General features: G+C 55.2%; 1 protein-coding gene across 5 annotated transcripts; it reads left to right on the forward strand.

The window, feature by feature from the left end:
* Window positions 1-416: 416 nt before the first annotated feature.
* LOC120246188 (inner centromere protein) lies at window positions 417-26,051 on the forward strand. Of its 5 annotated transcripts, none has more exons than XM_039253581.1 (19): window positions 417-614; window positions 4,069-4,219; window positions 4,609-4,722; window positions 5,558-6,357; window positions 11,880-11,931; window positions 12,742-12,799; window positions 12,886-13,003; window positions 14,135-14,186; window positions 14,564-14,681; window positions 14,756-14,890; window positions 15,422-15,433; window positions 19,883-19,992; window positions 20,097-20,217; window positions 20,419-20,541; window positions 21,611-21,789; window positions 21,981-22,044; window positions 22,218-22,325; window positions 23,798-23,948; window positions 25,516-26,051. In XM_039253581.1, the coding sequence occupies exons 2-19, from the start codon at window positions 4,080-4,082 to the stop codon at window positions 25,728-25,730; spliced, it is 2,670 nt and encodes an 889-aa protein (XP_039109512.1). In that variant the 5' UTR covers window positions 417-614; window positions 4,069-4,079; the 3' UTR covers window positions 25,731-26,051. The 5 variants fall into 5 exon arrangements, with proteins under 5 accessions (XP_039109512.1, XP_039109510.1, XP_039109511.1 ...); XM_039253579.1 differs by lacking the exon at window positions 417-614 and adding an exon at window positions 734-759; XM_039253582.1 differs by lacking the exon at window positions 417-614 and adding an exon at window positions 3,578-3,610.
* The last annotated feature ends 1,304 nt before the right edge of the window (window positions 26,052-27,355 follow it).

The following is a 27,355-nucleotide window of genomic DNA, read 5'->3' on the forward strand; positions in this document are numbered from 1 at the left end:
CACAGCGCTCTACAGAAATAAAGTCCTGCGCGATTTTACAAAGCATTTTCTAATTCTCAAAAATGGCAGAGGGCAGAAGGATGTCAAGCAGCACGGAGGTGAAGGCTAAACTAAGAAATTTGCAATGTCTAGAGCTCCAGCGACGATCACGGGTCTAGGTACCGGCCCCGCGGGGACTCGCAATGCATGCTGGGGCTTGTAGTTCCGGCCTGAGAAGCCCTGGGCGCGCATTCCCCACCCAGGGCGACTTCCTCTGTCGGCCGCCTGCCTGCCGCCGCTCCCGGAAGCTGAGCAAGTTAAAGTTTCAACGCTTCCTTTCCCCGCCTCTTAGTCCCGCAGACTGCCAACCCGAGTAGCTAATAGGCGGCCGGGCTGGCGCTTACTCTTATCTGATTGGTCTAGAGTTTTGCAGCGTCCACACAAGCTTACTGGGGATTGGTCGAGTCTTCAGTTTTGAAATTCGTAGGTTTCGCCGCGCTGTCGAGCCCCATTGCTTCTCCGGAGTGGTGAGCCCTGGAGATCCGGAGCCGAGGGTTTGGGGCCCGCGAGAGGCTCTTCTAGGGAGGCCGCCGGACTTGGATCCTAGAAGCACACAGGAGACGCGGTGCAATCGAGTGAGTGCGCGCAGGGTCGCCGGCGGGCTGGGGGTGGTTGGCAAGCTTTTACCCTCCCGCTCTGGACCGGGGGCGTGACCTCCCCCCACCCCACCCAGCTCTTTGCCCCGCAGCCTGGGAATGGACGGGTCACCTCTTCCAAGTGGTGAGCTGCCTTGGTCCTCGGGCCTGAAATGACCCCTTATCCTCCACCTAGGTCGCGAGATTCCGAAAAAGTAATCCACCGCGCCCACCTCCCGGGTGCCTAGCTTCCTGTTTCGTGTTAGGAGGCCCTTTGTTGACCTGGACGCGCGGGAAGCTCCCACCAAGCGGGAATTATGCCCGATGGCATTTCTGTACACTTAACCCTCCCTTCACACCTCCGGCACCAGCTGAGCGACGTTTTAAATGGACCATTTCCGGAGGCCAGTGCTGCGCCTCATTTTGTCCCTCCCCAGGGACGTTCGCTGTCAGCGGTTCAGTCCCATCCAGCCACCGTGGCCTTCCCTGCGGGGGGTCCCGGGAGCCCAAACTCGGCGCCCGCCTTTCGGAGTCAGAAACCGAGCAGGCGATATAGCTTGTTAAGAGCAGAATTTAAATCCAGGCCCTGCCCCTGACTTACTAGGTGACTTTGACTTTAACTTCTCTTTGCCTCAGTTTCATTTGCACATGGGTATCCTTGAGGTTGTAGTGAGAGTTAAATGGGATGATGTCCCACGTGAGCATGGAGACAGGACTCAGTGGAACAGCTGTTTATGATCATGACCATTTTTCACTAAGGTGTGGTAGACCGTTAAGTCCCCGACTTCCTGCACCTCAAAAAACAGGCATTGCAAAGGAGGCCGGTGGGGCCTTTAAGCTGGTGTATGGTATGAGGGAAGGATTTGGAGGGGAAGGTGAGCTCCCTTCTCCCTTGGTGGAATGTTGGGTGTTCCTGGTGGGGTGTTGGGTGTTCCTGGTTTGTGCACACAAGTTCTTAGACTGGCTGAAGAGATTTTTTGCTGTTCCTTCTTTAAGGAGCCTCTTTGATACGCTGACCCCTCTTTTCTCACTTACACCTCTTTTCTAACTTACAGTGACCCTTTTTATTGTATTTGTTAATGTTTTATTTATTTTTGAGAGAGAGCTGCCTGGGCACATGAGCAGGGGAGGGGGGGAACCGAGGATCTGAAGCAGGCTCTGCACTGACAACACAGAGCCTGATGTGGGGCTTGAACTCACCAACGGTGAGATCATGACCTGAACCGAAGTGGGTTGCTTACCAGACCCACCTGGGTGGCTGGCTCAGTGACCCTTTTTAAATAGCCAAGCTGAGGTCTCTAAGAACAAACGTCCCCATGGACGAAGCCCAAACACTTTTTTGCACTTTGTGAAAGAAGCTCTTGCCAACTTTGCCGTTTTGAACAAATACTTAAAAGAAAGAAAAGTAGCAGTTGTTGCTTGTTGCAGCTCTTCCATGAGCCTTTGTCTGGGTTTTGGCTTCCTTAACAATTTTTTCTCTTTCCTGGCCTCGAACTGGGAGGTCCCGCACTTTGCCAGGGCTGAGCTCTGGGACAGAGCGGCTGCGGGATGGCAGCAGAGGCCATGCCCCTGATTGGCTGGGCTGTCGCTGCCCAGAGCTTCTCCCACCTTGCCCAACTGGCCCTACCCTGATTAGTGCTGTCCCTGGCATCTAACCTGTATATGGCATGCCCTAACCTGTGCAGAATGAACTCTTTTGGTGTCCTTGTGTGTGTGCCTGGGAGGAGAAGTACCCGTAGGATGTTTATTTCTAGGTGTAGAGTTGACGGATAGAATTAATTCATTAAGTATTCATCCTTTTATGCCAGGCACTGTTCCAGGCTCTGCGCTTTCAGCTGCAAGCAAGACAGACCAGGGTTTGCCCCCAGGGAGCAAATGTTTAGTGGGCAGAGGCAGGCTGTAAGCAAACAGATACACAGTTACCCAAGTGCCACACACAGAATTGAAACTGACAGATGGGATGTGAGTTGCTGAGATCCCAGTGCTGAGTAAGCTGGGCAAATAGGAAACAGAAATTTCCAGATACAGGGCAGACGTTGGCTTGAGGAACAAAGGCTAGTGTGCCCTGGAAATCAGGCCTCTGGAAGGCTTGTGAAGGTGCCATAGGGCCTGGTATTAAGCTCTAGAAGGTGTCAAGGGATCAGTGACTTAGCTCCTTCTTCCAGGAGCTTCTGTCTTAGGTGGGAGGCTGAGCTCTGTCAGCATGGTTCCTGATTTTCAGGGTGTAGGTCAGGGTGGTGGTTCACTGCTGGGGCATAAGAGATGCAGTCTGTTATTGAGACTAATGAGCATCACTCATTCATTCCCCCTGGAGGGATATTTACTGAGCCCCTGCTGTGACTGTAATGAACATTTCTTCCTGGGGCGGAGGGCGGGGGAGGCTTTGATGATGATCTTATAACAGTCTTAAGGAGGATACCTGAGTCGTTGGGGTTTGGTGTTTGTATGTTTTTTAAGAGGACATTGGTTTTGGGGTGCCCGGGTGGCTCAGTTGGTTAAGCATCCGACTTTGGCTCGGGCCATGGTCTCGTTGTGAGTTCGAGCCCTGCGTTGTTGGTCTCTGCGCTGACAGCTCAGAGCCTGGAGCCTGCTTCAGATTCCATGTCTCCCTCTCTCTCTCTGTCTTTCCCCCGCTCACACTCTCTCTCAAGAATAAATAAACATTGGGGAGGGGAAAAAAAAGGAAAAAAAAAAAGAGGACGTTGGTTTTGTATATTTTGTATTTTATAAAATATAAGACATTGCTTATCTACTCCCCTCATGCTCTCATCCATTTCTAGGAACTTTCAACTCAAGGGACAGGGTTGTGGGGACTCTTAGGAGGAGAGGAGCATGTCTCTGGACCCCCACTTTCTTACCAACTCCTTTGGAATGCAGAGCCTTGTGTTCACTGGCCTCTTGAAGGAGCAGTTGGACCCCATGTTCTTTGGCTCGATGCCAGGGGTCAGCTGGTGTGTCGCTCAGGGTGGCTGTGTCTGGCCCTTGCTCACTCACAGGTAGTAGTAAGAGGAGAATCTGTTTGGGCAGGTGGAGAGGGGTCCTGTGCTGGCTGCAGTTTCTCCCCTATCCAGGAAAGCGCTTGTCTTGGCCATGTCTTGTCATTTTAAGCCCCCAAAAAGGCCACTCGTAAGGACTGTTGCTACCAGAATTGGCTGGGAAGTGTGGACTTCTGGGAGCAGCGTGCTGTGGGTGGCCGGGCCGGTTGCGAAGGTGTGTGAGGAGCGAAAAGGGCATCTTCCTTTTTGCAAAAATGACGCCGGTGGATTGGCATTTGGAATTCTGCATCTCCTGTGGGGAGGGGGGAGGGATTCTGCATCTCTGGGACTGTGGGCAGGAAGGGGCACTGATTCAGGTATTGGGTGGTTGTGGTCGTTGGGGCCCGGCAGGCCCTTCCCCAGCCCCGGGCCCCAGCCCCCAGCCCTGAGCCCTTGCGCCTCTTGTCTGCTTTCACCAGACAGAGCCACCATGGGGTCAACAGCCCCGGGGCCCATTCACCTGCTCGAGCTGTGTGACCAGAAGCTCATGGAGTTTATCTGCAATGTGGACAACAAGGACTTGGTGTGGCTCGAAGAGATCGAGGAGGAGGCCCAGCGCATGTTCACCAGGTAAAGGCGAGGCTGAGCTGGCCGGAGGCGCCGTGGAGACACAGCAGCTTCCCCAGCTGACTTGCAAGACACACAGGCTGCCAGGGGTCCCCTCAGAGTGCCTGGTGCTGGGCCCGGTCTCATGTGACGGGCAGAGGAAGGAGAGGTGCTGGGCAGGCCCTCGGGATGGTGCTGCGGAGGCTTGCCTGGTGGCTTGTCTCCCATCCGCGGCCCCCAGAGGAAACCCTGCACGCCTGGCACGGGGCTCGCACGTGGCCTAGGAGAGCTTGGTGCTGGTGATCCCAGCTCGACTTGTCCCTGACAGGAAAGGGCTGGGGCCAGGCTGGGTTGGGGGAGTGGGGCTGGCGGCCCCCGGCAGCCGCGGACATCACTCTCCTTGTGCCAAACAGTGAATTCAGCAAGGAGCCCGAGCTCATGCCCAAGACTCCTTCTCAGAAGAACCGTCGGAAGAAGAGGCGGGTTTCTTACATTCAGGATGAAAACAGAGACCCTGTCCGGAAAAGGTGGGAGGAGGGTCAGCTGGGCAGGTGGGGTCTGGAGGCTTGGTGCCCACCCGGAGACTTTGAGTTGAAGGTGATCACTGGGAGCGAGCAGAGGCCGGCACGAGTAGTGGCGGGTGCCCTGTGGGCCCTGCTGAGGGGTGAAATGCCCCCAGGGAGGCGAAGTATGACCCAGGACCATGGAGCCTAGAGTGCATGCATGCGTGTGTGTTCATGTGTGCGTGTTTGGGCCTTGGAGGATGGGAAGGATTTTCAGAGGTGGGACAAGAAAGAGAATCCATCCTTCTGCGTGGATGAAAGCAGCCAGAGATATGAACCAGGGGCTCCCCCTGTGGCTGCACTTGATAATGTCAATGGAAATGGCCATGGGCTGGAAAAGAGGCTGGGTCTTGGGGTCAGGTGGTCCAGGGTACGCACCCTGGCTTTGCCCCTTCACAGCTGGATGGCCTTGGGTTCATTTTCTACCCCTGGGCCTCAGTTTCCCCATCTCTAAGGCGAGGAGGATGGTTCCTGCCTCTCAGGGCCATCTTGTGTAGTAGAGCCTCCAAAGAGATGCTTGGCGCAGTGTGACCTCAGTCAGCGGGAAGTTTGTATGACTTTAATCTTCCCAGCGGTTCTGTGAGGTCTGGTAATGATCCCAATTTATAGGTGAGGAGGCTGAGGCTCAGAGAAGAGCCGCCAGGGGTCTCGGCTGGTCTTCTGCCTCCACGCCCTGTGGTTCATACTCCATGCAGGCTAGTGGCCCCTGGGGAGACTGGTGCCCGCCCCCCGCTTGATTTTTGGGGGTACCCCTCACCCTGTTGGGTTGTCTCAGCCTCTGCCCCACTGCCTCCAGCAGATTGTCCCGCAGAAGGACCCGGAGCAGCCAGCTGAGCTCCCGGCACCTCCGCAGCAAGGACAAGGTGGAGAAGTTGGCCACGGTGGTCGGTGAGAATGGCTCCGTCCTGCGCCGGGTGACACGTGCTGCGGCTGCAGCTGCGGCAGCCACCGCAGCAATGGCAGCTCCTTCGCCCGCCCCTGAGTCTCTCACGGCACTGACCAAGGAGCCTGAAAACAGCCCAGCCCCGGGCCAGCTGGTACCCATGGTGGAGATTGGCGTCAGTGAGCGCCGGAGCGCCGAGCAGCACCTGGGCCAGCTCAGGTCTGCCAGGGCGCCTTCCCCGGCTCCGTCCCCTCCAGCCACGGCTCCCGTCGCCCACACCATCTTGATATCCGATGAGGAATCGACACCCCAGAAGCCGGAGGCTGGGAGACTGGGGTCTGTCACCGTGAGCTCCCTGATGGCTACACCCCAGGACCCCAAGGGCCAAGGGGTCGGAGCAGGCCGGTCCGCTTCCAAGCTCAGGATCGCACAGGCTTCCCCAGGTCCACAGGATTCGGCGGGCTCTCCAGTGTCGCCGTGGCAGGAGCGGGTGCTGGCTCCCCTCCTGCCTGATAACTGCTCCACGCCCACGGGCGCCCGGGTGGGCCCGCAGGCGGTGCGGCGCAGCCTGATTGCCCCATCCTCCCCGGGCCACCAGGTCTCGCTGGCCCAAAAGTACTCGCTGGTGGCCAAACAGGAGAAACCAGTCCGCAGGTCGAGCAGAAGGATGGGCAAGAAAGCCGCGGAAGAGCCAGCTGCCTCTGCCCGTATCATCTGTGAGTCTGGGGGCCCAGCAGGAGATAGGGGTGCGGCGGGTGGTCCTTGGTGCCTGGCTTAGCTGGAGTGGCTCTGGGGAACCTTCTAGCAAGGAGCAGTCCCTGGAAGTCTCTGCGACGGTGTAAATGTTCCATATTTGTGCTGCCCTGTCTCACAGCTTCTGCAAAGCACATGTGGCTGTTGAGCCCCCAAATGCGCTAGTGTGAGGCTAGTGTGATGAAGGAACTGAATTTTTAGTTTCATTACATTTTACTTGGTTTAGATTTAAGCTAATGTCTATTGTTATTGGATGGCGCAAATCTGGCCCAACCCTTTTATTTTACAGATTAGGAAACTGAGGTCCAGGGAGGTTGGCCAGTGTCCCTACGGTTAATGGTCATGCTGAGGGTCAAACCGAGGCCTTTAACCCAGGGCCAGCGTTACCCACCTTCTTCCCGCAGAGGCTCACTGAGATTGGCTACATTTGTGGCCTCCTTTTAGTGAAGCTGCTGGTCTGGAGCTACTGAGGGGAAGAGATGCGGATTGTCAGAGCAGAAGGGTCATTCTGGAGGGACAGAGAACTGGATTTAGTGGCAGCTTGGCAATTCACCTGCCCTGTGCCCTTGAGCAGGTTAACAGAACATTCGTTGTGGCTCTCAGCTGTTCCGTTAGCCATTTGTATCATCATCTGGCTCAGCTCAGGGCACCATAGTCGCGGTGGGAGCAGGTGCGACGAGCCACAGAAGAGAATAGACGGCCTTAAGAGTCAGGGCTGGCTGCGTGGAGGAGGTGGGGTCAGAGCTGGGAGGCTTTTGAAGAAGAATAACCAGGCTCGCGGCAGGTGGAAAATTTATGGGGAGAGGTATCCCTGGCAGAGAGAACAGCTTGTACGAAGACCCAGAGAAATGGAATGGCAAGGGCTGAGGTATCTTGGGCTCACGTGCCAGACAAGGGGCCTGGGCTTGACCCACTGATGGAGCCGATGTGGCCCCTGATGGTCCCTGGCACTGTGTGAAAAATGGCCAAAAGGAAAGGAGGGAAGGAGGCAGGGAGACCAAGGAGGGGGCTATCACCAGGGTCCAGCCAGAGGACGGTGAGGCAGTGTGGCTGATGGAGAGGAAGGTCCAGGGTTCAAGTTAATGGCCACTAGAACAACAGTCAACATTGGCCTGGCACTTCCAAGAATTACAAGACACTAGGTTCTCATTTGGCCTTCGCAGCACCACCGTTAGCCTGTTAGACTTCCCCCCACTTGACAGAGGAGGAAACGGAAGCTTACAGTGGTCACCGAATTTGCAAAATTGGGAAACTGGGGCTTGAGCCCCACGTTTCATCCTTTCCCGGATGGCGGGCTGCCTGCCGAGGAGGCTGTGTGGGGTGCCCCGGAGTGAGGCTCGGTCTAGCGCATAATGGCACCTCACCTTGCCAGATTTCTTCCCCAACTGTGGAAGGGCTTGCTATGGGTCATGGGGCTTGAGGACACGGAGCCTGGGGACCTGGCACGCAGGCCATGTTTGGATTCTCAGAATGGCTGAGATGTTTCTAACTTGCGTTGGTGGTTACCTCAGGCCTGAATCTGATCCTTGGAGAGCATGTGACAGAGCAGCTGAGCCTGGAGTTCTAGAAGGAGGGCTGGGGAGAGAGCCTCTAGACAAGTCTATCTCACTCCCAGCCCAGGGCTCCTTCACCTTGAGGTGGGAGGAAGAGGGGAGGGGAGGGGGGAGACTAAAACATGGTGATTAAGCCCTAGAATCACACAGAGCCTCAGTGACCTTGGGCACACCATTCTCTGGACCTTGGTTTTCCCATCTGTTAAATGGTGATAACACCTGCCTCGAATGTGGGTAAAGAACCCATCTTCATGCTTGGATATGGTATAGGCTCCATCAATCTTAAAGGATAAAACCCAAGAAGGCTTGTGTTCCCGAAGCTCAGTCTGGATGTGGCCAGGCTGCCCCTGAACTGAATTGAGCTGCAGGGTGTTTAACAGCTGGGGTGGGCGGCCAGGGGAGCCTTTCTGGCTCTTGGCCCCTCACCTTTGGGAGCAGGCACCTGCTCCCTGACCCTGGCCCTGAGCTGCCCGCTCCCACTGCCCCAGGCCTGGCTTCACCTCCCCTCTAAGCAGGGTGTTTGTTTCTCTGCTCCTGTTCTCTCTGCCTCATGGTTTGATGCTCCAGCCCCTGGTTCATCTTCCCTCCTTCCCTTAGACTCCTGGGCACTGCCTGGCCTCACCCCAACTGCCTCTCAGCCTCACCTCCAAAAAGCCAGCCCTTTCCTGCCTCGTGAGCTTCTGCCCAGACCAGCAGCCCTCAACTTTCTGTCTCAGCACCTACTCCCAGTCTTAAAAATTCAATATTGAAGACCCCAAAGAGTTTTTGATTGTGAGGGTTCGAGACACTGATAGTTACTATATTAGAAATTAAAACTGAGGGGCGCCCCAGCAGCTTAGTCGGTTAAGCATCCAACTCTGGATCTCAGCTCGGGTCTTGGTCTCAAGGTCTTGAGTTCAAGCCCCATGTTGGGCTCCACACTGGGCATGGAGGCTACTTTAAAAAAATACATATAATTTTTTTAAAAACATTTTTTAAATTTATTTTTGAGAGACACAGACAAAGCGTGAAGGGGGGAGAGACAGAGAGGGAGACACAGAATCCAAAGCAGGATTCAGGATCTGAGCTGTCAGCACAGAGACTGATGGGGGGCTCAGACCCACAAACCACAAGATCATGACCTGAGCCAAAGTCGGACGTTTAGCCAACTGAGCCACCCAGACGCCCCAAGATTTTTTTTTTTTTAATAAAAAATATAATTATTTTCCAAAACAAAACTGTAGTGAGGAGGCTGGCACTCTTCTAATTTCTTGCAGAACTTTTTAACATGTGGCTTGAAAGCAGACAGCGGATTCTGCATTCCATCTGTTGCATTGTGTTGTTTGAGTGAAAGCATATAAAGAAAACTTGGCCCCCCAGAGATACGTAGTTGAAAAAGAAAGGACTACTTTAAAAGTCTTTTCGGATAACTGTGCATATTCATTTCTTTTCAGTTTAATTTGTACATACTCAACACAAGTGAGTCTTCCACACTTCATTGCAGTGTGGAATCAGAAGCTATCATTGGCCCCACCTTGGTCTGTCTTGTGCTTATTTTTTATTTTTAATTTTTTCATGTTATTTTTTTTTTGAAAGAGAGAGAGAGAGGGAAAGTGGAGGAGCAGAGAAAGGGGAGAAAGAGAATCCCAACCAGGCTCTGCTATTAGTGTAGAGTCCAACATGGGGCTTGAACTCATGAACTGTGACATGACCTGAGTGGAAATCAAGAGGCAGAGGCTTAACCTACTGAGTCACCCAGGTGCCCATCTTGCACTTTGAATGGAACTTTTAGCCATATGCAATTTTGTAGCCTCATGCATTGATCATTTAGAAAATGCTGTTTCAAAAAAAAAAAAAGAAAGAAAATGCTGTTTCACTAAGTTATGTACAACTTCCTAATGTCGACACCCTTCATCATCTATTTTTTAAAAGGAGCACATTTGTTTTCCCATCTCATTAGAAAAGTCTGTAGGTATTGGGAAGCTAGAAGCTCATGGCAATGGATACATGGTTTTCAAAATTCCATTTTTGGGTGGGGAGTCATTTTTTTATTATTGATAAAAAATCTTATTCATTGTTCTTTTTTAAATGTTTATTTTTGAGAGAGAGAGTGAGCATGAGAGGGGCAGAGAAGGAGGGAGACAGAGGATCTGAAGTGGGTTCTGAGCTGTCAGCAGAGAGACCGATGTGGGGCTCGAACTCCCAAACCGTGAAATCATGACCTGAGCTGAAGTCAGATGCTTAACCAGCTGAGCCCCCCAGGCCCGCCTTATTGTTTTATTTTAAGTGACAGACTCATTTTGTTCATTTTTTAAGAAAATGTCTACCAAATATCCAAGATTGCATAACAATGGTTTGTCAATTGCCTTTTCAATTAAAAATCGTTCCAAGAAAAACGGCTAGTTGAGCTGGGAATTCAAACACGAGCACTTTCCATAGACATGGGTATACAGCAGAGGGCACTGCATATCCTTTCCACTCTACCACACAGGAAGTACATAAGTTTAGATTTAATAACGTTCATAGTTTATACTCTTTCATCAAGGACATTCTTAAGTGAAATTGGAAGTTTCTGTGTTGAGTGTGGGGTCCGGTTTGGTTTCACGACCTCTGTTTGGTGCTCAGAGTCTCACCTAGAATTGCTTCATTGCTTTTGCACTGTCAGGGTTTTTTGTGTTGTGAAAACAGTTAAGACCCCATGAAAGGATCTTGGGCACTTGACTTTCAGGAGTCTGAAAACAGACTTTGGGAACCATTGGCCTGGGTGTCCTTCTCTCTCCCAACTTTCCCCCTTTGTCTGTGATTGTGTCTTCCTTCACATCCTAGCCTCCAGACCAGTTTGGGTCCCTATTACAATCTTTCAAAATCTTCTGCTCTTTTCTGTCATCATACATACCACATGTCATTTACAGGATTATTTGATGGTTATGTAGACCAGATAGTGGCTCTGTTTGTCTTGCTCACTGTTGGGTCCCCAGGGCCTCAGGGCCTGGTATGTAGTAGGCCCTCAGGGAATAACTGTTGAATGAATAAGCTGCTTTGTGTTGGAACCCATGCGGGATGTTGGGGACCTGGAGTCAGACACTGTGTTTCTTCCCACGGTATTCCGCCCAGTGAAGGAGCCAAGATGTGCCATCAGATAGGCAGGATGCCAGCCGGGAATAGGCGACATAAAGCCAACAGCTCTATTGAGGATGCTAGAAGCAGAGGGAATTTACTCAGTGCAGGCAGGGCCTCTGCACCCAGTGAAGGGAGGGGTCTTTGGGATGGAGCAGGTCCCTGCCCAGTGAAGCAAGGAGTCTCTGGGGTGGAAAAGGCCCGTGTCTGGTGAAGGGAGGGGGTCTCTGGGGTGGAGAGGGCCTGTGTTCGTGAAGGGAGGGGGTCTCTGGGGTGGAGAGGGCCTGTGTCCGGTGAAGAGGGGGGGTCTGTGGGGTGGAGAGGGCCCATGCCCGGTGAAGGGGAGGGGTCTGTGGGGTGGAGAGGGCCCGTGCCTGGTAAAGGGAGGGGGTCTGTGGGGTGGAGAGGGCCCGTGCCTGGTAAAGGGGGNGAGAGGGCCCGTGCCTGGTAAAGGGAGGGGGTCTGTGGGGTGGAGAGGGCCCGTGCCTGGTAAAGGGGGATGTCTCGGGTGGAGAGGACCTGAGTCTGGTGAAGGAGGGTCTGTGGGGTGGAGAGGGTCCGTGTCTGGTGAAGGGGGGGTGGTCTCTGGGGTGGAGAGGGCCTGTGTCCGTGAGGGGAGGGGGTCTCTGGGGTGGAGAGGGTGCATGCCTGGTGAAGGGGGGTCCTGTGGGGTGGAGAGGGCCTGTGTCCGGTGAAGCAGGGGTGTCTGGGGTGCAGACGGTCTGGCTGTTGATGAAGAGCGGCCAAGCTCCAAGCAGCATGTAGCTCCCTGAACCACCTGGAGTGACACCTGGCCAGTTTCTGAGGCATCATCCGTTCCTTTGTTTTTCCCTCAGGTCACAGTTACCTGGAGAGGCTCCTGAATGTTGAGGTGCCCCAGAAAGTTGGGTGAGTTCAGTTCCAGGTCTTGGGGACCTTTCCAGTGCTGGGCAGGGCACATGGATTCCTCCCTAGCTGAGTTGCAGGAGTGGAGGCATTTCCTGTGCCTGTGCCTTCCTTCCTGTGGGGACTGCCTACTGCTGCAGCCACTCCTCCCCCCTTTCTAACCTGACACAGGTAACAGCTCTGGCCTGGCCTTGAGTCTTCCAAGCCTTACCCTGGGGCATGGGCTCCATGGAAGTCTAATCCAGAGGCCCTTGAAAGGGCCATTACGGACATGAGGAGCTGCATGGTGGAAAGGGGGCGGCACGGGCCTGCGCATGCTTTCTGCTCCATGGTAGCAGCCCAGCCTCGCTCTGGGCCAGCAGTGCTTTTCCTTGAGGCCACATCTTGCCATCACTAAAACTAGGGCCCTCCTGTCCCTGCTTTGGAGCAAAGGGTCAGCGCTTGAGATGGAGAGACAGGGAAACTGGGCAGACATGCTGGCTCTGCTGGCCCTCCGGGGAATGGAGAGCAGGCCTCACAAGAGACAGTGACCCATTGGGACGTGAGGGTTCGGGGCGGAGCTGGCAAAGGGCTGACATCCTGAACCAGGCCCCGATGGTGTGAGTGCCACCAAGTTTAGAAGCGGACCTCCCTTGTCTGAGCGGGCCGTAGATGCCCCAGGGTGTCCCTGGCTCTGGCTGCTGACCTCTTGCCCTGTGTGGCGCTGTGGGTTGGTGACCCAGACCAGGGTGTCTGACGAGTGGGGAGGTGCTCCTGTGAGGAGGACTTAGGCTGGCGGGACGGGTCCCACATGGCCTTTTTCTCTGCTTTCAGCCCTGAACAGAAGCAGCCCAGCGAGGAGGCCAAGGCTGTGCAGGCGGCTGAGCTAGAGGTAAGGCGAGCAGACCAGGGAGTGGCAGGTCAAGTGCCCATGAGGCCCAGGTGCAGACCCCAAAGCCTTGGTCCTTCCCCCCTCAGAGTCCCAAGCAAGACAGAAGCACCTTGTGGCCCCGCAGCGCCACCAAGATCACCATTAGCACACCTGGCTCGCAGTCTGTGGCTGGTGGCCCAGAAACGCCCTCCAAAGGACAGCAAGGTGAGTCTTCGTGCCGTGTGCAGATACTCAGGACCAAGGTGGCCTCGGTGGCCTTGGCCTGACTTTCTTTCAGGGAGAGAGAAGCCTGTTTCCGGGCTCTTCGGCCAGAAGTAAATGAGACCCGTGGAGGTGCAGGTCTTTGGGTGTCCAGGTTTCATTGCCCACTGTCTGGCTGGAGCTGCAGCTGTCGCGTGAGTGGCCACAGCTGGTTGGTGTATGAACCCAGGCGGCGTGAGACTGGGGGGCCTGAACTGGGATATCGACTGTGAACCCATCAGGTCAAAGACTTGGGCCCCTCCCCTGGGGGCAGTGGGAGAAGCTCTGTGCTGGGGTGCGAACACCTGGCCTTGTGTTATGTCTCTGCCGCTGTTCCGCGCCTCACCTTTGTGGGTCCCCTGCGTGAAGCGGATGGAAGAGCTATGGGCTCTGGCACCCCCAGGCCGCCAGGCGTGTCCCGGGTCTGGCCCACGTCTCCTCAGTGGGAAGAGCACTGTGGCAGAGAAGTCTTTGTCCACAGCTTTCCCAGCTCTACAATGGGGCCCGCGACAAGAAGCACTCCAGCACTGTAGGCCCGGGCAGGCTGCAAGGTCCCTGCAAGGTTAAACAGCAAGGGGCGAGATTGGCGCTTTCCCCAGCAGTGAAACAAAATGGACTTGACCCCATGCCCCCACGGGGTCAAGTCCGTTTTGGACCCTGCCCGGGGGGCCCTCCCCTCTTCCTGTCATGGCAGCCTCAGCCGCTTGGGCTGGAGGGGTGGGAGTTTGAAGCCAGTCGAGGGGTCTGTTAGAGTCTGTTAGCGTTTCCACAGCTTCTGCTCCTGAAACATCCCCCTCAGCTCTCAGTGTTAAAGGTGGACAGGGCATGGGTGGGCCACCTCATCGGATTGTCCTGCTGTTCTCATCACCAAGGCCACGCATGGGGGTGAGGGGTCCGCAGGCTGGGGTTTGTGTGCTGGGCTCCAGACGTCCATAGGTTTCTCAGGGCCGGTTGGTGCCAAGGCTAATGCCGCTGGTCACCTTGGGACCTGCCTGGAACAGAGCCTTGCCCCCACCGTGGCTGCCGCAGGGGGACACCTTCCCCAGACCCCTCCAAGCTGTTCCCGTGGCCTCACCAAAATTGCTCTCTTCACAGAGCCCAAGACTGACCAAGCAGATGGCCCCAAGGAGCCACCCCAGAGTGTCAGGTGTGCATCTGGGAAAGGAGGGCGTAGGTGACTCTTCCGAGGGGCGCAGAAGGGCATGAACCTCGGGTCCTTGTTTGGGAAGAGTGGGGATGTGGTTGATGAGGCCCAGTGCAGGAGGTGGCTCACTGCAGTGAGACCAAGCCGGCCTGGGAGTGGCTGACCGGGTCCTAGACCCCACCCCCTGCATCCTCCTGGCCCTGTGACCTAGGACTGGGCACTTAGTCAGGAAGACCCCGCCTCTGTAGCACCTCTCCGCCCGGAGCCCTCTGAGCGGGGCCCAGCTCTGTCCACAGGGTGACCTCTTATGGGGTGTGGTGGGGACCCCGGGGAGGGGACGGGGTCGGCCCCATAACGCCAACGCCGCCATGCGGTGGCAGGAGGAAGCGCAGCTATAAGCAGGCCGTGAGTGAGCTGGACGAGGAGCAGCAGCTGGAGGACGAGGAGCTGCAACCCCCCAGGAGCAAGACCCCTTCCCCACCCTGCCCGGCCAGCAAGGTGAGCGGGGCCTCTGCCCTCCCTTGGTTGCCCCCGCCGCGCCCGGGCGTCCTTACCCTGGTCCTCCCCCGCAGGTGGTGCGGCCCCTCCGGACCTTCCTGCACACGGTGCAGAGGAACCAGATGCTCATGACCCCGACCTCGGTCCCCCGCGGCAGTGTCATGAAATCCTTCATCAAGCGCAACACTCCCCTGCGCATGGACCCTAAGGTGAGGGAGTCTGGACCCCTGGCCGTGCTTTGCTAGGGCCAGAGCAGCATGGCTGAGGGCTCCCATTTGTCCCCTAGGCTACTGGGAGTGGCGTGGGTCCGGCCAAGGCAGCCATGACCTGGCACCAGTTAAAGGCCAGCTCTAGCCTCTAGGGCCTTGGGCTGCCTCAACGTTTGAGGACTGTTCAGGCTTCTTGGGCTCCGCAGAGCAGCTCAGAGGCTTGGCTGGCTCAGCGTGACTCCTGGGTCTTGGGCCCTGAGCTGGTAGTAGAAATGGCATAGCTGGCCATGGCCGTGACCATCCATCCCCACGCCCCCTATGGAGACTTGAGTAGTTAAGGCGAGGGACACCCGTGGACGCTGTGCTCACTGAAGATGAGGGCTGGTGGGACGGGAGGGGGTGGGGAGCTGCCGATGAGAGGGCACAGGCCCCACACAGACTCTGGCATCGCCGAGAGTGTGGTCTGCCTTCCGGACGTCCCCAAGCCTGGCATTAACTCCTGGCTTTTTCCTTGTCTCCTCTCCTCCACAGTGCAGCTTCGTTGTAAGTAAAGCTTTCTCTGCCCTTGTAACCTAGCTCCCCCTAGCACTCACCTGCTGTAGTCCTCTTCCCGCAAACCCACCCGCACCCGTAGAAGCACTAACATCAGAGGTGGAGCACCGGGAAAGGGGGTGGCTGCCTGGAGGCGCCCAGCCATTCCGGCTGTCCTCCCTCTGCGGGGCTGGTCCTCTCTGCCCTTGTCTCTGCTCCCAGGAGGACAAGTCTCGACCTCAGAGCCTCCCTGGAACAAGAGGAGGCAGAGGGGGTGCGGCCTGCTGCTATTTACCGGGGCCACAGCTTGAATTTCCCCACAGCACCTCCCTCCCCGGTCCCGGGCTACCCCTCAGGGTCTGGGGCTGCGAAGAGAACAGATAAGTGGCCTCTGGTCCCCAGAGCCACTGAGATTATTGGGTCACAGACCTGAGCTACTGCCTTAAGGGGCAGAGCAGCGGGGAGGAACCGTTGTTGAAGGCTGGGTCCTGTAGGATAGGGGTAGAACTGTCACTCGCGGCCTCTGGAGAGAAGGCCACAGGAGCTGTTCTCTTCTCAGATCCCTCAGAGCTGAGCCGGGCCAATGGCCCTGAGGAAGGAGCCTCACACAGCTGGGATCAGCTCAGCCTATGGTCTTGGCCACCTGGGGTCTCCCAGGTGACAAGGCTGCAGCCCTTCCATTCCTCTGTTCCCACCGGCGCTTTGAAGGGGGAAGCCTATCAGGAGGGCTTCTGCTTCTAGCCGAGGGCCTGGGGCTTGGCGGATCAAGGGGCTTCTCAGCCGCCAGCCATACAGGTCTTGAACTTGCCTGTTGTGCAAGGAGGCTGGCCCCCTGTGTGTGAACGAGGCAATGCGTGCCCTCCAATATGCAAGCAAACAGGCTGTGTGGCCCTACACACCTAGTAGTTGCTAGGCCCCTGGGCCCACAGCAGTGAACTGGACTTGGGACTTGCTCTTCCTACAGAGAACTCCCATGTCACATACAGACTGATGGGAGCCTGGCTGGCTTCATGGGGATGACCAGAGGTCCAGGGAGCGCCTTTTCCCGCTTTGGGGAGCCCAGATCCCTGCACAGGGCATCTGGTGGTGGTGGACAGTTCTTAGTTAGGAGCTGGGGCCTACATATATCACAGGGAACTTAAGAAACTCGCACTAGGGGCGCCTGGGTGGCTTAGTCGGTTAAGCGTCTGACTTTCGCTTAGGTCATGATCTCGCGGTTCGTGGGTTCGAGCCCCGCGTCGGGCTCTGTGCTGACTGCCAGCTCAGAGCCTGGAGCCTGTTTCGGATTCTGTGACTCCCTCTCTCTATGACCCTCCCCTGCTCACGCTGTCTCTCTCCCTCTCCTAGAAATAAATAAAACATTTAAAAAAAAAAAAAAAGAAAAGAAACTCGCACTAGTTTCCTGACCAATCTTTGGCTGAATTTCCTAGGCTACAAAATGAGATCAGAGGTCCCTTCATAGTAATGAGTGAACCAGAGTCATGTCCATCAAGCACACAGGACTTGGTATGAAGTAGTGTTTAGTAATTGGTAGAGAGACTGCTCGATTGAGGCACCTGGAGGCAGAAGGGGCTAAATAAGCTTTTGGTTTTCTCATCAGCTTCCTTGGCCTTGATGGTGGCCTCTGGGGAGCAGGGACAACCCACCCCACCTTGGAGGGTTGGGGCAGAGGGCAAACATGGATTCTATGATGTGAACAAATCTTGCTTCTATAAAATTCACAATGTGCAGGATCATTTCTCTGACCTGTGCTGGGAAGTTTTAGCACTCAAGCTTCGGGGATATCACATGTTTTGCTGAGCCCTGTTGGAAGCAGGAGTCTGGTGGGCACTTGGGGGGCAGGAAGAGAGGGTGAGGTGCTTTCCCCACCGGAGAGCAGGGGTTGGAAGTTGGCCCCCTGCTGGTTGGAGGACCTCGAACCTGTCAAGTTATACCTTCTACCAAACTTGGAGCATTTTCAGCCATTATTTCTAAGAAATTCTGTTTCAGTGTTGCATTCTTTCCTCTCCATCGTGGGTGACAGTGACACCCACATGGGTGGCGGATCTTTCTGTGTTGTCACAGTTCTTCATGCTCTCTGCTCATTTCTCTTCCATAGCTTTTTCTCTCTGTTCAGATCAGCTACATTTTATGGATTGATCTGTACGTTTACTGACATCTGTCTGTCTTTTCCATTCTGCCCTTGGACCCATGCACTGAATTTCTCATTTCTGTTACTATATTTTGAGTTCTGAAGTATCCATTTTGCTTTTTTTCTAGATCTTCTGCTTGCTGCGATTTTCTGTTCTGCCATTTATCTTAAGAATATGATTGCTGTTGAAGCATTTCTGTAATAGCGGCCTTAATGTCTTTGTTGGATAAGGCTAACATCTGTCGCCTTGATGTTGGTGGCTGCTGAGCGCCTTCACAGGGGAGTGGAGATTTTCCTGGTTCTTTGTGTGCTGAGTAGTTTTCGATTATATCCTGGCCATTTTGAATATTGCGTTATGAGGCCACATGTTGTTCAAATCTGAGAGAGAATGTCGGTATCTTGCTCTAACAGCAGCCCAGCTGGTTTGGTCCAGTCCCTCCTTCTGTGGGACATGGTTTCAGTGTTTACATTTCAAAGTCTTTGCGGTGCTTTTGGATCAAGTTTTTGGTATAATAGATGGTCAGATCCGTGCATCTGCAGCTTGCAGCTAAGCCTCAGAGTTCAAACAACCGTAGGGTGTCATTTTCTCCATGCATCTAGTATATTTCACTTTGCCAGGGCTCCCACTCTCCGTCCTCCAGCTGGGAAGCTGGGATTCCGTTACCCTGCTCCACGCGTGCTTCCATGACCACACCTAGGGTCACCTGGCAGGGAGATAGAAAAAAGCCACAGCACTCATAACCTTTGGGGATCCCAGCTCCATGGTATGGAGAGGCAGCTCCTCCTCCCCCAGAATTTTGCCTCTGTGGGTTCCTGTAACTGCTGCTTCCCATTGCCACTGGGCTGTTTATCGCTTGGGGCACGAGCAGAGGAAGAAAAGAGCCACTAAAATCGGGGTTTCTGCATGTTCTGAGCATTAGATTCCCCCTTTCCAATTCTTAAGTGAGAATTATAGGGTCTTTCCCAGAGTTCTGTCTGTCTGCACCCCACAGATCCCTTTGTGGTGTCAGACCTCACTGAGTTTAGGCTAGAGGGAGGAAGAAAATGGTAAACTTACTGCTGGCTCAGTGATGCTTCAAAGCCTGGTCTTCCTGTCTGCCTGCTCACATCACCCTCATACAGCCGCTCCATGCAGTCAGGTTTCATGGCCACATTCAGTGGCAGAAGCAGGTGTGTCTTGCCCACAACCAGAGAGCCCTTCTCTCCATCTTTAGGATTGTATTCCCGTGGGGCCAGACTTCTAGGTGGGAAATCTGCAGTCAAGGTCAGAGGCCAAGGAGAAATGGACAGTCACTGATGCAGGGAGAGGGGCCTATGGGTGGCGGAGCACAGAGGTGAGAGTCTGATGGGAGCCAGGTGAGGGTGATGGGGGGGCTCTGGCCCAGGTCCCAGCCCCCACCCGCAATGCCCTGGCCATCAGGGGAAAAGTGCCAGTCTTATCCTTAGCCAAGAAGAGCTTGATGTCCCCCCCCCATGCCCTCTGGTTGCCCACTGCTGTGCCCCTGGGGCTTTCTGGGCATGCGGAGGGGAAGGGTTCCAGCACAGATCTGTTAAACAACCAACTAGTACTTTTAAAAAGCTGTTGTCAGAATCATTAGGTGCCTGTATCATAGGAAGTTTGGAAAATATACCATCCTTTTTTTTTAATGTTCATTTACTTTTGAGAGAGACAGAGCATGAGTGGGGGAGGGGCAGAGAGAGGGAGGGAGACACAGAATCCGAAGCAGGCTCCAGGCTCTGAGCTGTCAGCACAGAGCCCAACACGGGGTTCGAACTCACAGACCACAAGATGAGGACCTGAGCCAAGTCAGATGCTCAACCAACTAAGCCACCCGGGTGCCCTGAGAAAATATACCATCCTTACCATATCTCACCAGCCTATAGTAATTTATGTTAGCATTTGTCCATATTTATTTTTTTTCAAATACTGAGAAACCTAAAAGTGTGTGTGCTGTATACATAGTATAAAAGTTATAATGCATAGAAATAATAAATTAACGCTTATGTCCCCACTGCCCCCTTTAGTTAACCACAACTTTTACAGCTTTCTTTCCCTCTCTTCAGATGTCAATCTTCCTTCTCTTCCCAGGTGCACTTTAATATAGTTATAATCAGAGCATACATCGAATTTTGAACCCTGATTTTTGTGCTGCTGCAACTTGGCAGGGCTCAGCCAAGGGTGCTTGGGAGGCCTCAGCATGTCCCCAGAAGGACCGAAGACTCAGGGCCACAGTCTGGTTGGGGAGGAAGGCATGTTTGGGGGGTGACTCTGCCTCTGGAGCCTGACTGGGGCCTAAGGGCCTCGCTCACCCCAGCTCCGCCCGTCCCAGGAGAAGGAGCGGCAGCGCCTGGAGAACCTGCGGAGGAAGGAGGAGGCCGAGCAGCTCCGCAGGCAGAAAGTGGAGGAGGACAAGCGGCGGAGACTGGAGGAGGTGAAGCTGTAAGTGGTGTGGCTCCTGGCCCCGCCCCCGGGCTCTGGCCCCCCCTCGCCCCCCCCCCCCCCGGCTCTGGCCCCGCCCAGGTACTACTGCCCTGTGTCCGCAGGAAGCGCGAGGAGCGCCTTCGCAAGGTGCTGCAGGCCCGGGAGCGGGTGGAGCAGATGAAGGAGGAGAAGAAGAAGCAGATCGAGCAGAAGTTTGCTCAGATCGAAGAGAAGACTGAGAAGGTGCGCGCCTCCGGCTGGCGGGCGGCCAGGCTTCAGGGTGGGCAGCGCCCTGGCGGGCCCCACCCAGATCCCACTCGTGGCCAGTGGCTCCTGGGTGTCCCTCCCCTGGACTGTGGGGAACCGGTAGGTTCGCAGGGGCCCCGCGCTGCAGGGCTGAGTGAGGAGGGTGCTCTAATGGGCACATGTGGATGGGCCCTGCAGGCCAAAGAGGAGCGGCTGGTGGAGGAGAAAGCCAAGAAGAAGGCAGCGGCCAAGAAGATGGAGGAGGTGGAGGCGCGCCGGAAGCAAGAGGAGGAGGCACGGAGGCTCAGGCGGCTCCAACAGGTGCGCGGGCAGGTGGGCAGAGGGGCCTGCACATCAAGAAGGGTCGGGAAGGCCCGGTAGCGCCTCAGCCCGGAGGGTCCCCGGCACACCCTATTGTTGGGTTGGTCTCAGTGGCTCTTGTTGCTTTAAGCCCGAAGGAGTTTCAACAAATACCCAGGAGACGTGGATGGTGAGAGTAACCAGCCTCCCGCTTTCTGTAGAGGTGGCAGTTCAGGGGTCAAGTGTATGGACTCCAGAGCCAGACTTCCAGTCTGAGCTCTGCCACTTATTAGCTGGGTGATCCTGGGCAGGTTTCTTGACCTTTCTGGGCTTTGATTCCCTCAAGGACCACCTACTTGACAGGGTTGGGGTGAGGGTTGAATGTTTTGCCTGTAAGAGTAGCGCCTACCTCTTCCTGGGGGCTGTCTTATCTCAGGACGATAGGGAACACAGATGTGTCATTGGGGGGTTATACTACTAATAACCAAAAATTATTGGGCATTTGCTGCGTGCGAGACCCCGTACTAAGTGTTTTCTGTGTACGAACTCGACGACTTCGCGAGGTTTCTGTTGTTTCTGTTGTTCCTGTCTTATCAATGAGGAAACCGAGGCCAGAGGGCTGAAGCCACTTGCCCGGTGTCACACAGCTGGCCAGTCTGGTTCCGGTCTCTACCCTTAACTACTGGCTCTGCGGTTGCATATAAAGCAATTTTCACAGGGCGCCTGGGCGGCTCAGTGGGTTGAGCGTCCGACTCTTGATCTTGGCGCGGGTCCCGATCTCACGGTTTCATGAGTTGGAGTCCTGTGTCGGGCTCTGCACTGACAGTGCCGAGCCTGCTGGGGATTCTTTGTTTCCCCCACCCCCGCCCCTCCTCTACTCTTGCTGACTCTGTCTCTCTCAAAATAAATAAACTTAAGGCAATTTTCATAAGATGCCTTTTCCTGGAGATTTCTTGCGGCGCCTTGCTCAGGGCTTCGTTGCTGGAGGGAAGAGGGCCCTGCGGGCTCTCCTCCCTCCCTCCCAGACCGGTCCCTGGCTTCTCCAGCCCAGGCCTGGCCCGAGGGCCCTGACCTTGCACTCCGTTCACAGGACGAGGAAGAGCGGCGCCACCAGGAGCTGCTGCAGAAGAAGCGGGAGGAGGAGCAGGAGCGGGTGCGCCGGGCGGCCGAGGCCAAGAGGCTGGCGGAGCAGCGGGAGCACGAGCGGCAGCTGGCGGAGCAGCGGGAGCACGAGCGCAGGAAGGAGCAGGAGCGGCTCCAGGCCGAGAGGTGAGGGGCCTGCTCCCCAGATGGCCTGGGCGGCGCCCTGTCGGCCCGCACCTGCTGTGGGCCGAGTGGGCGGAAGGGGCGCCCGGAGCCACCGCCAGGAGGCAGCTCCCTCCTCCACCTGGGAGTTTTCTTTCGGGCTACCAGTTCGGGAAGCAGCTTCCTGGCCTGACAGGCTCTTGCTTGGTCCTCAGGGAGCTGCAGGAGAGGGAGAAGGCCCTGCGGCTGGAGAGGGAGCTGGAGGAGAAGAAGAAAAAGGTAAAGGGGAGCGGGCCTGGGGCTCCCGCGGGGTCGGCTCGGCGCTTTGGGCCGGCCTGGTGGTTCCTGGTACGGGCACAGCCTTGCCCGCCCTGCCACGTGGGGTTGGGGGGGGGCGGCAAGGGGCTTCCGCACACCGTCTCTAATACCCGGCTGCCACCACGGGGCCCCAGGAAGAGCAGCAGCGCCTGGCGGAGGAGCGGCTGCGGGAGGAGCAGCAGCGGAAAGCCAGGGAGGCCGCGGCGGCCAGCAAAGGCCTGAACGTGACCGTGGACGTGCAGGTGAGGCCGGGCAGCCAAGTGGAGAAGGGGGCCTGGCAGCTCTGGTTATTCACTTCCTACTGGCTGGAGCCACGGAGTACAGATTAGGTGAAGGATGGTCCAGGAAGGATACAGTTGGCCCAAGTAGTTTCACCATTTTCCATAGGTATATTTTCTTACTCCAAAAGTAGAATTTGTTGTAAAAACAAGAAGAAGAAGAAATTAAACTTTTTTAGAGTGTAAAGTAAAAGAAAGATACCCTTAGAGGAGAACTCTAATCTGATGTATATTTTTCTATATGTTTACATATAGAAACCTGTATACACACATGTACACACACACACACACACACACACACACATACAGGCAGTTTTAAATGAGCACTGTTTTCACCTACTGTCTTAGTCTGTTCAGGCTGCTATCATACATCACTACAGGCTGGCTGGCTTAAACAGCCGTTTTGGAGGCCAGAAGTCCAAGGTCAAGGCAGCAGCAGATTCAGTGTTTGGTGACCGTCTTCTTGTGTCCTCACACAGTAGAAGGGGAGAGGCAGCTCTCTGGGGTCTCTGTTCTAAATTCGCTAATCTCACGGGGCTTCCACCCTTGTGACCTAATCCCCCCCAAAGGCCCCGCCTCCCAGTACCATCACATTGGTGGTTAGGATTTAACAGAAGAATTTGGGGGGGGCGGGATGGGGCACAAACATTTAGTCCATAACATACCACTTGGCATCTTGATTTTTTTTTTCCTCCCTATTTTCCCCTTTCATTTAGTGAGTTGTAGACATCTGTGTGTTTCGGCACTTGTAACTCTCATATTAGATGGCTGTGTACCAGTTACTTACGCCAGAATTTCTTTAACAAACCCTTATTGATGAGCACTTAGGCTACGGCCAGCTTAATGCTGGTTAATGAAACGTACATGGAAAATTTTCAGTGCAGTGTAGTTTATGGTGCTGAGAACTTGGAAGTGAGCCGAATATTCATCTCTAACGGATGGTTAAAATATGAACCGTGGGGAGGTCCCCAGGGGAGTACCCTGGAGCTGTTTGAAGGGAGAAACACTGATCAGGAAGAATGTCTGCAACATACTTTAACTTGAAAAAGGAAGATACAGGGGTGCCTGGGTCGCCTAGTCAGCTAAGCATCCGGCTCAGCTCGGTTCACGGTCTCAGTTTGTGGGTTCGAGCCCCACGTCGGGCTCTGTGCTGACAGCTCAGAGCCTGGAGCCTGCTTCGGATTCTGTGTCTCCCTCTCTCTGCCCCTCTCCTCGCTCATACTCTCTCCTCCTCTCCCAAACATTAAATAGAATAAAATAATTAAAGAGAAAAGGAAAAAGGAAAATACAAAGTCATATATAACTTTTTTAAATTAAAAAGCAAACTGCTGAACCTTTTTTCCCCCTCAAATGAGGGGAGGCAACCAGCGCCCCTCAGCGGTGAGCGGTGCAGGAGTCCGGGGAGGGGAGCTGACAGCCATGTTTGTCTTCTCCAGTCTCCAGCTTGTACCTCATATCAGATGACTCCACAGGGGCACAGGCCGCCCCCCAAGATCAATCCAGATAACTACGGGATGGATCTGAATAGTGATGATTCCACCGATGACGAGGCCCATCCCCGGAAGCCCATCCCCACCTGGGCCAGAGGTGAGCAGGGCCCAGAGTTCCCCAGAAGACCTGTGTCCTCCCTGTGACATCTGGGACCCTGGAGGCGGCCGGCTGGCAGCTGCAGGTGTCAGGAGGCTGTCGTAGTCACGGGCTGGCAGCATGTCTTGGGCCTTGGGATGCACCCAGGAAAGGGGGGCTCTCTGTGGCCAGGCCTGTGGTGGGCACCTCTGTTCTCAAAAGTATTAAATTGTGGCTCAGACTCTACACCCCTCCCAATGGGCCAGATGAGAGTTGGACCCAAATAAGCAGTTTGGGGTAGGAATCGCGCCCAGAGTGGTCACAGGTTTTAGGCAGCGCAGCGAGAGCTGGAACTGGGGGTTCCGGGCAGCCAGGGAAGGCAGGAGAGCCCTGAGGCAGGGGCACCTGGGCAGGATTTGACCCCAGAGTTTACAAGCCCCAGCATTTAAAGGAGCGCGGGTGTGTGTGAGCAGGCCGCCGCAGACCTGGGTGCAAGGGAGCGGGGCCGATGCATACAGTGGGCGCTTTATGGAGTTCACGGAGCTGGGGGTCAGGGCGTGGTGCTGACTCACCCCCTGAGAGAAGGGCCCAGAGAAGGCCCCATGGGGGTCAGCACTCTGCAGAGGACAACATACTCTGATGTCACCTCATTTGAACTCCGCGTTAGCCAGAGTCTGACTTAGTCCCCTTAACTTCTGACATCAGGGCATTTGGGAGGTGGCAACAGGCAGGGGTCAGCATGGCCGGAGCACCTGGTGGTGGTTGACCTTCACCAACTTACATAAACTCCCTGTGTTCTCATCCATGGAATGCGGGTGCTACTAGGACCCAGCTGAGAATGGTTGTTTAGGATAAAGAACGTTCGTGTTCATTTGTAAGGCCCCGTGTGGCGCGGTGCTGGGCTCCCATTCCACCTCCTGACCCCCCCAGGGTCCTCCTAAGGCCTTGTTGCCAGGGCGCCGTGCATCGGCCCAGGGGTCCCCTCAGCCTGCACCCTGTGCCGTGGGACCTGGGGGCTGGTGAGAGAAGTCGCCAACCCCAGCAGTCAAGGACGGCAGCATGTTAAGTTCTGGAGTTCCCCCAGTCCCGAGCGGCGTGCCTTTGGGCAAGTGTCCCCGTTACTAAATGGGGAGAATAAAGGAGCTGTGCCTCCCTGGTGGTTGTGGGGTTGGGGTTGCCTAGCCCAGGAGATGGCCCTGAGGACCTGTGTTCAGGCTAAGCTACCAGAACATGGCAGTAGGATCAGGCAATAAGAGCATTTTCATGGGGCCGTCTGCGTGGCTCAGTGGGTTAAGTGTCCAACTTCAGCTCAGGTCATGATCTCATGGTTCATGAGTTCTATCCCCGCATAGGGCTTGCTGTTGTCAGTGTAGAGCCTGCTTTGGGTCTTCTGCCCCTCCCCTGTGTGCATGCTCGCTCTCCCTCTCTCTCAAAAATAAATAAACATTAAAAAAAAGTATTTCCAGGGAAGAGGGCTCTGAGAGAGGAGCTGATGTGGCTGCGGTGAGGAGGGTGACAAGGAGCCAGGGGATGGGGAGGCTCGTGAGGAGCCCCAAGGCGGTGACTTGACCCTCCGCGTCCCCTGCAGGCACTCAGCTAAGCCAGGCCATCATCCACCAGTACCACCATCCCCCAAACCTGCTTGAGCTCTTTGGAACCATTCTCCCACTGGACTTGGAGGACATCTTCAAGAAGAGCAAGCCTCGCTACCACAAGCGTACCAGCTCTGCAGTCTGGAACTCACCGCCCCTGCTGGGCCCCAGGGTCCCCAGCAGCCTGGCCTACAGCCTGAAGAAGTACTGAGGCCCCGCCCTGCCTCCGGCCTTCCCAGCAGTCTCCGCCCCCCTGCGTGTGTCTGTCTTTCCGCCTCTCTGTTGGTCTGGTGCCATCCTGCCTGGCGTTCCGTCCCTGGGTGTTTGGCCATGTGTATATAAGTGTCCTCTGTGCGCTGCGGGTAGCAAGTGGTGCGGGCCTGTTGGGAAGCTGCACTTGGCTGGTGGTTGGGGGCGAACCGGCCCAGCCCCACCTGGCCTGCAGACAGCACTCTGTACATAGATTGTCAGAATTCAGCGAATTTTAGCCTCTAGTGTTTGAGAGCTAGATCAATAAAGTCTGTTGCTTTAACCCTACTGTGGGTATTGTGGAGATGCAGGCCTTGGCAGAATGCCCTGGTCCCTGGCCCCGCAGCCGTGTCTCAGGCCACTGACCGGCTGGGGGACTGAGGCACTGTTCCTCATCCTGGAGTTTACTTGCGGCTGACACAGTGGGTGATTCTGATGCCACCTTTGGGCCACGCTGAGAAACACTCCAGTTAATTTGCACGATGGGGCAAGCGAAGATACCTTCTGATTTCCTGGGGAGCTCCCTGTTTGTAAAAGGGGGCTTGTTCAATGGGAGAGACCTGAAGCTGAGGTCAGAAAGACTGGGCTCGTGACACAGCTCTGCCACCCAAGACAGTCCTTCGGCCCCGCGGGCTCCACGCTTGCCACATGGATGGTCAAAGGACCTGAGAAGGTGCGCATGCTGCTAAAGCAGGAGCTCTGATTACAAAAGATGGCTCCTGAAACTCCCATGGGACCAGCGCTTGCAAGCGGTTGGGATCTTTCTCCAACAAAACCAGGTAGCTGCTAATTAAGTGCTTAGTGTCCATGGAAGCTGGCCCAGGGCCTGCCCGGTATCGCCTGCTGCGTTCTCAGTGTGCGGTGGCTAGCTCCCTGCCCTCTGCTGCAGTCCCCAGAATAGAGGTTGGCAAACTGTGGCCTCATGGGCCAGATCAAACCTCAGCCTGATTCTACAAAGTTTTATTGGAACCTTCCCAATTGGAACAAATGGCTCTGGTCTCCGGCTGCTCTGCCGAGGGCAGAGTTAAGCAGTTGCAACCGAAGTCTGATGGCCCACGTTGCTGAAAGTACTTCCTTGGACCCTTTGCAGAAGTTTGCTGACTCCTGCTTTAGGACAAAATAAAGATTGAGTTCCAGAGTGTCCGAAAATGAGGAACTCGTGAACATATGCAAGAGACTGAAGTTTAGAGGAGTCCAGCCATAAAAAGAGAAACATTTAGGGGCACCTGGGTGGCTCTGCTGGTTAAGTGTCTGACTTCGGCTCAGGTCATGATCTCACAGTTCAGGAGTTCGAGCCCCACATGGGGTTTCTCGCTGATTGGGATTCTCTGTCTCTCCCTGACTCTCTGCCCCTCCCCCCCACACTCTTTCAAAATAAACTTAAAAAAGAAACATTTGACAGGTCACTTATATATGGTGCACAATCCCAATTTGTTCTGTATGCTCTTGGGCTGGAAGCTGTTGTATTGAGTCCATCGGTGAGTGTGTCTTTACCTAAAATCACAATGTCAAAATACTACTTTTTCTGAGCATTTTTTGTGTTTGAGAAAAAGTTGTTGGTCCAGCAAAAAGGTAGTTAAAATTGCC

Source organism: Hyaena hyaena, unplaced genomic scaffold (assembly GCF_003009895.1).
Source record: "Hyaena hyaena isolate Hyena2069 unplaced genomic scaffold, ASM300989v1 scaffold_456, whole genome shotgun sequence".
In the NCBI taxonomy this organism is placed as follows: domain Eukaryota; kingdom Metazoa; phylum Chordata; class Mammalia; order Carnivora; family Hyaenidae; genus Hyaena; species Hyaena hyaena.

Bases quoted from the DNA above. Each gene is read 5' to 3' on its own strand.
- LOC120246188 (XM_039253579.1), top strand. From the start codon at position 735: ATGGACGGGTCACCTCTTCCAAGTG. The intron at 6,358-11,879 runs GTGAGTCTGGGG...TTTTTCCCTCAG, and splicing joins TGCCTCTGCCCGTATCATCT to GTCACAGTTACCTGGAGAGG. The intron at 20,218-20,418 runs GTGCGCGCCTCC...TGGGCCCTGCAG, and splicing joins TCGAAGAGAAGACTGAGAAG to GCCAAAGAGGAGCGGCTGGT.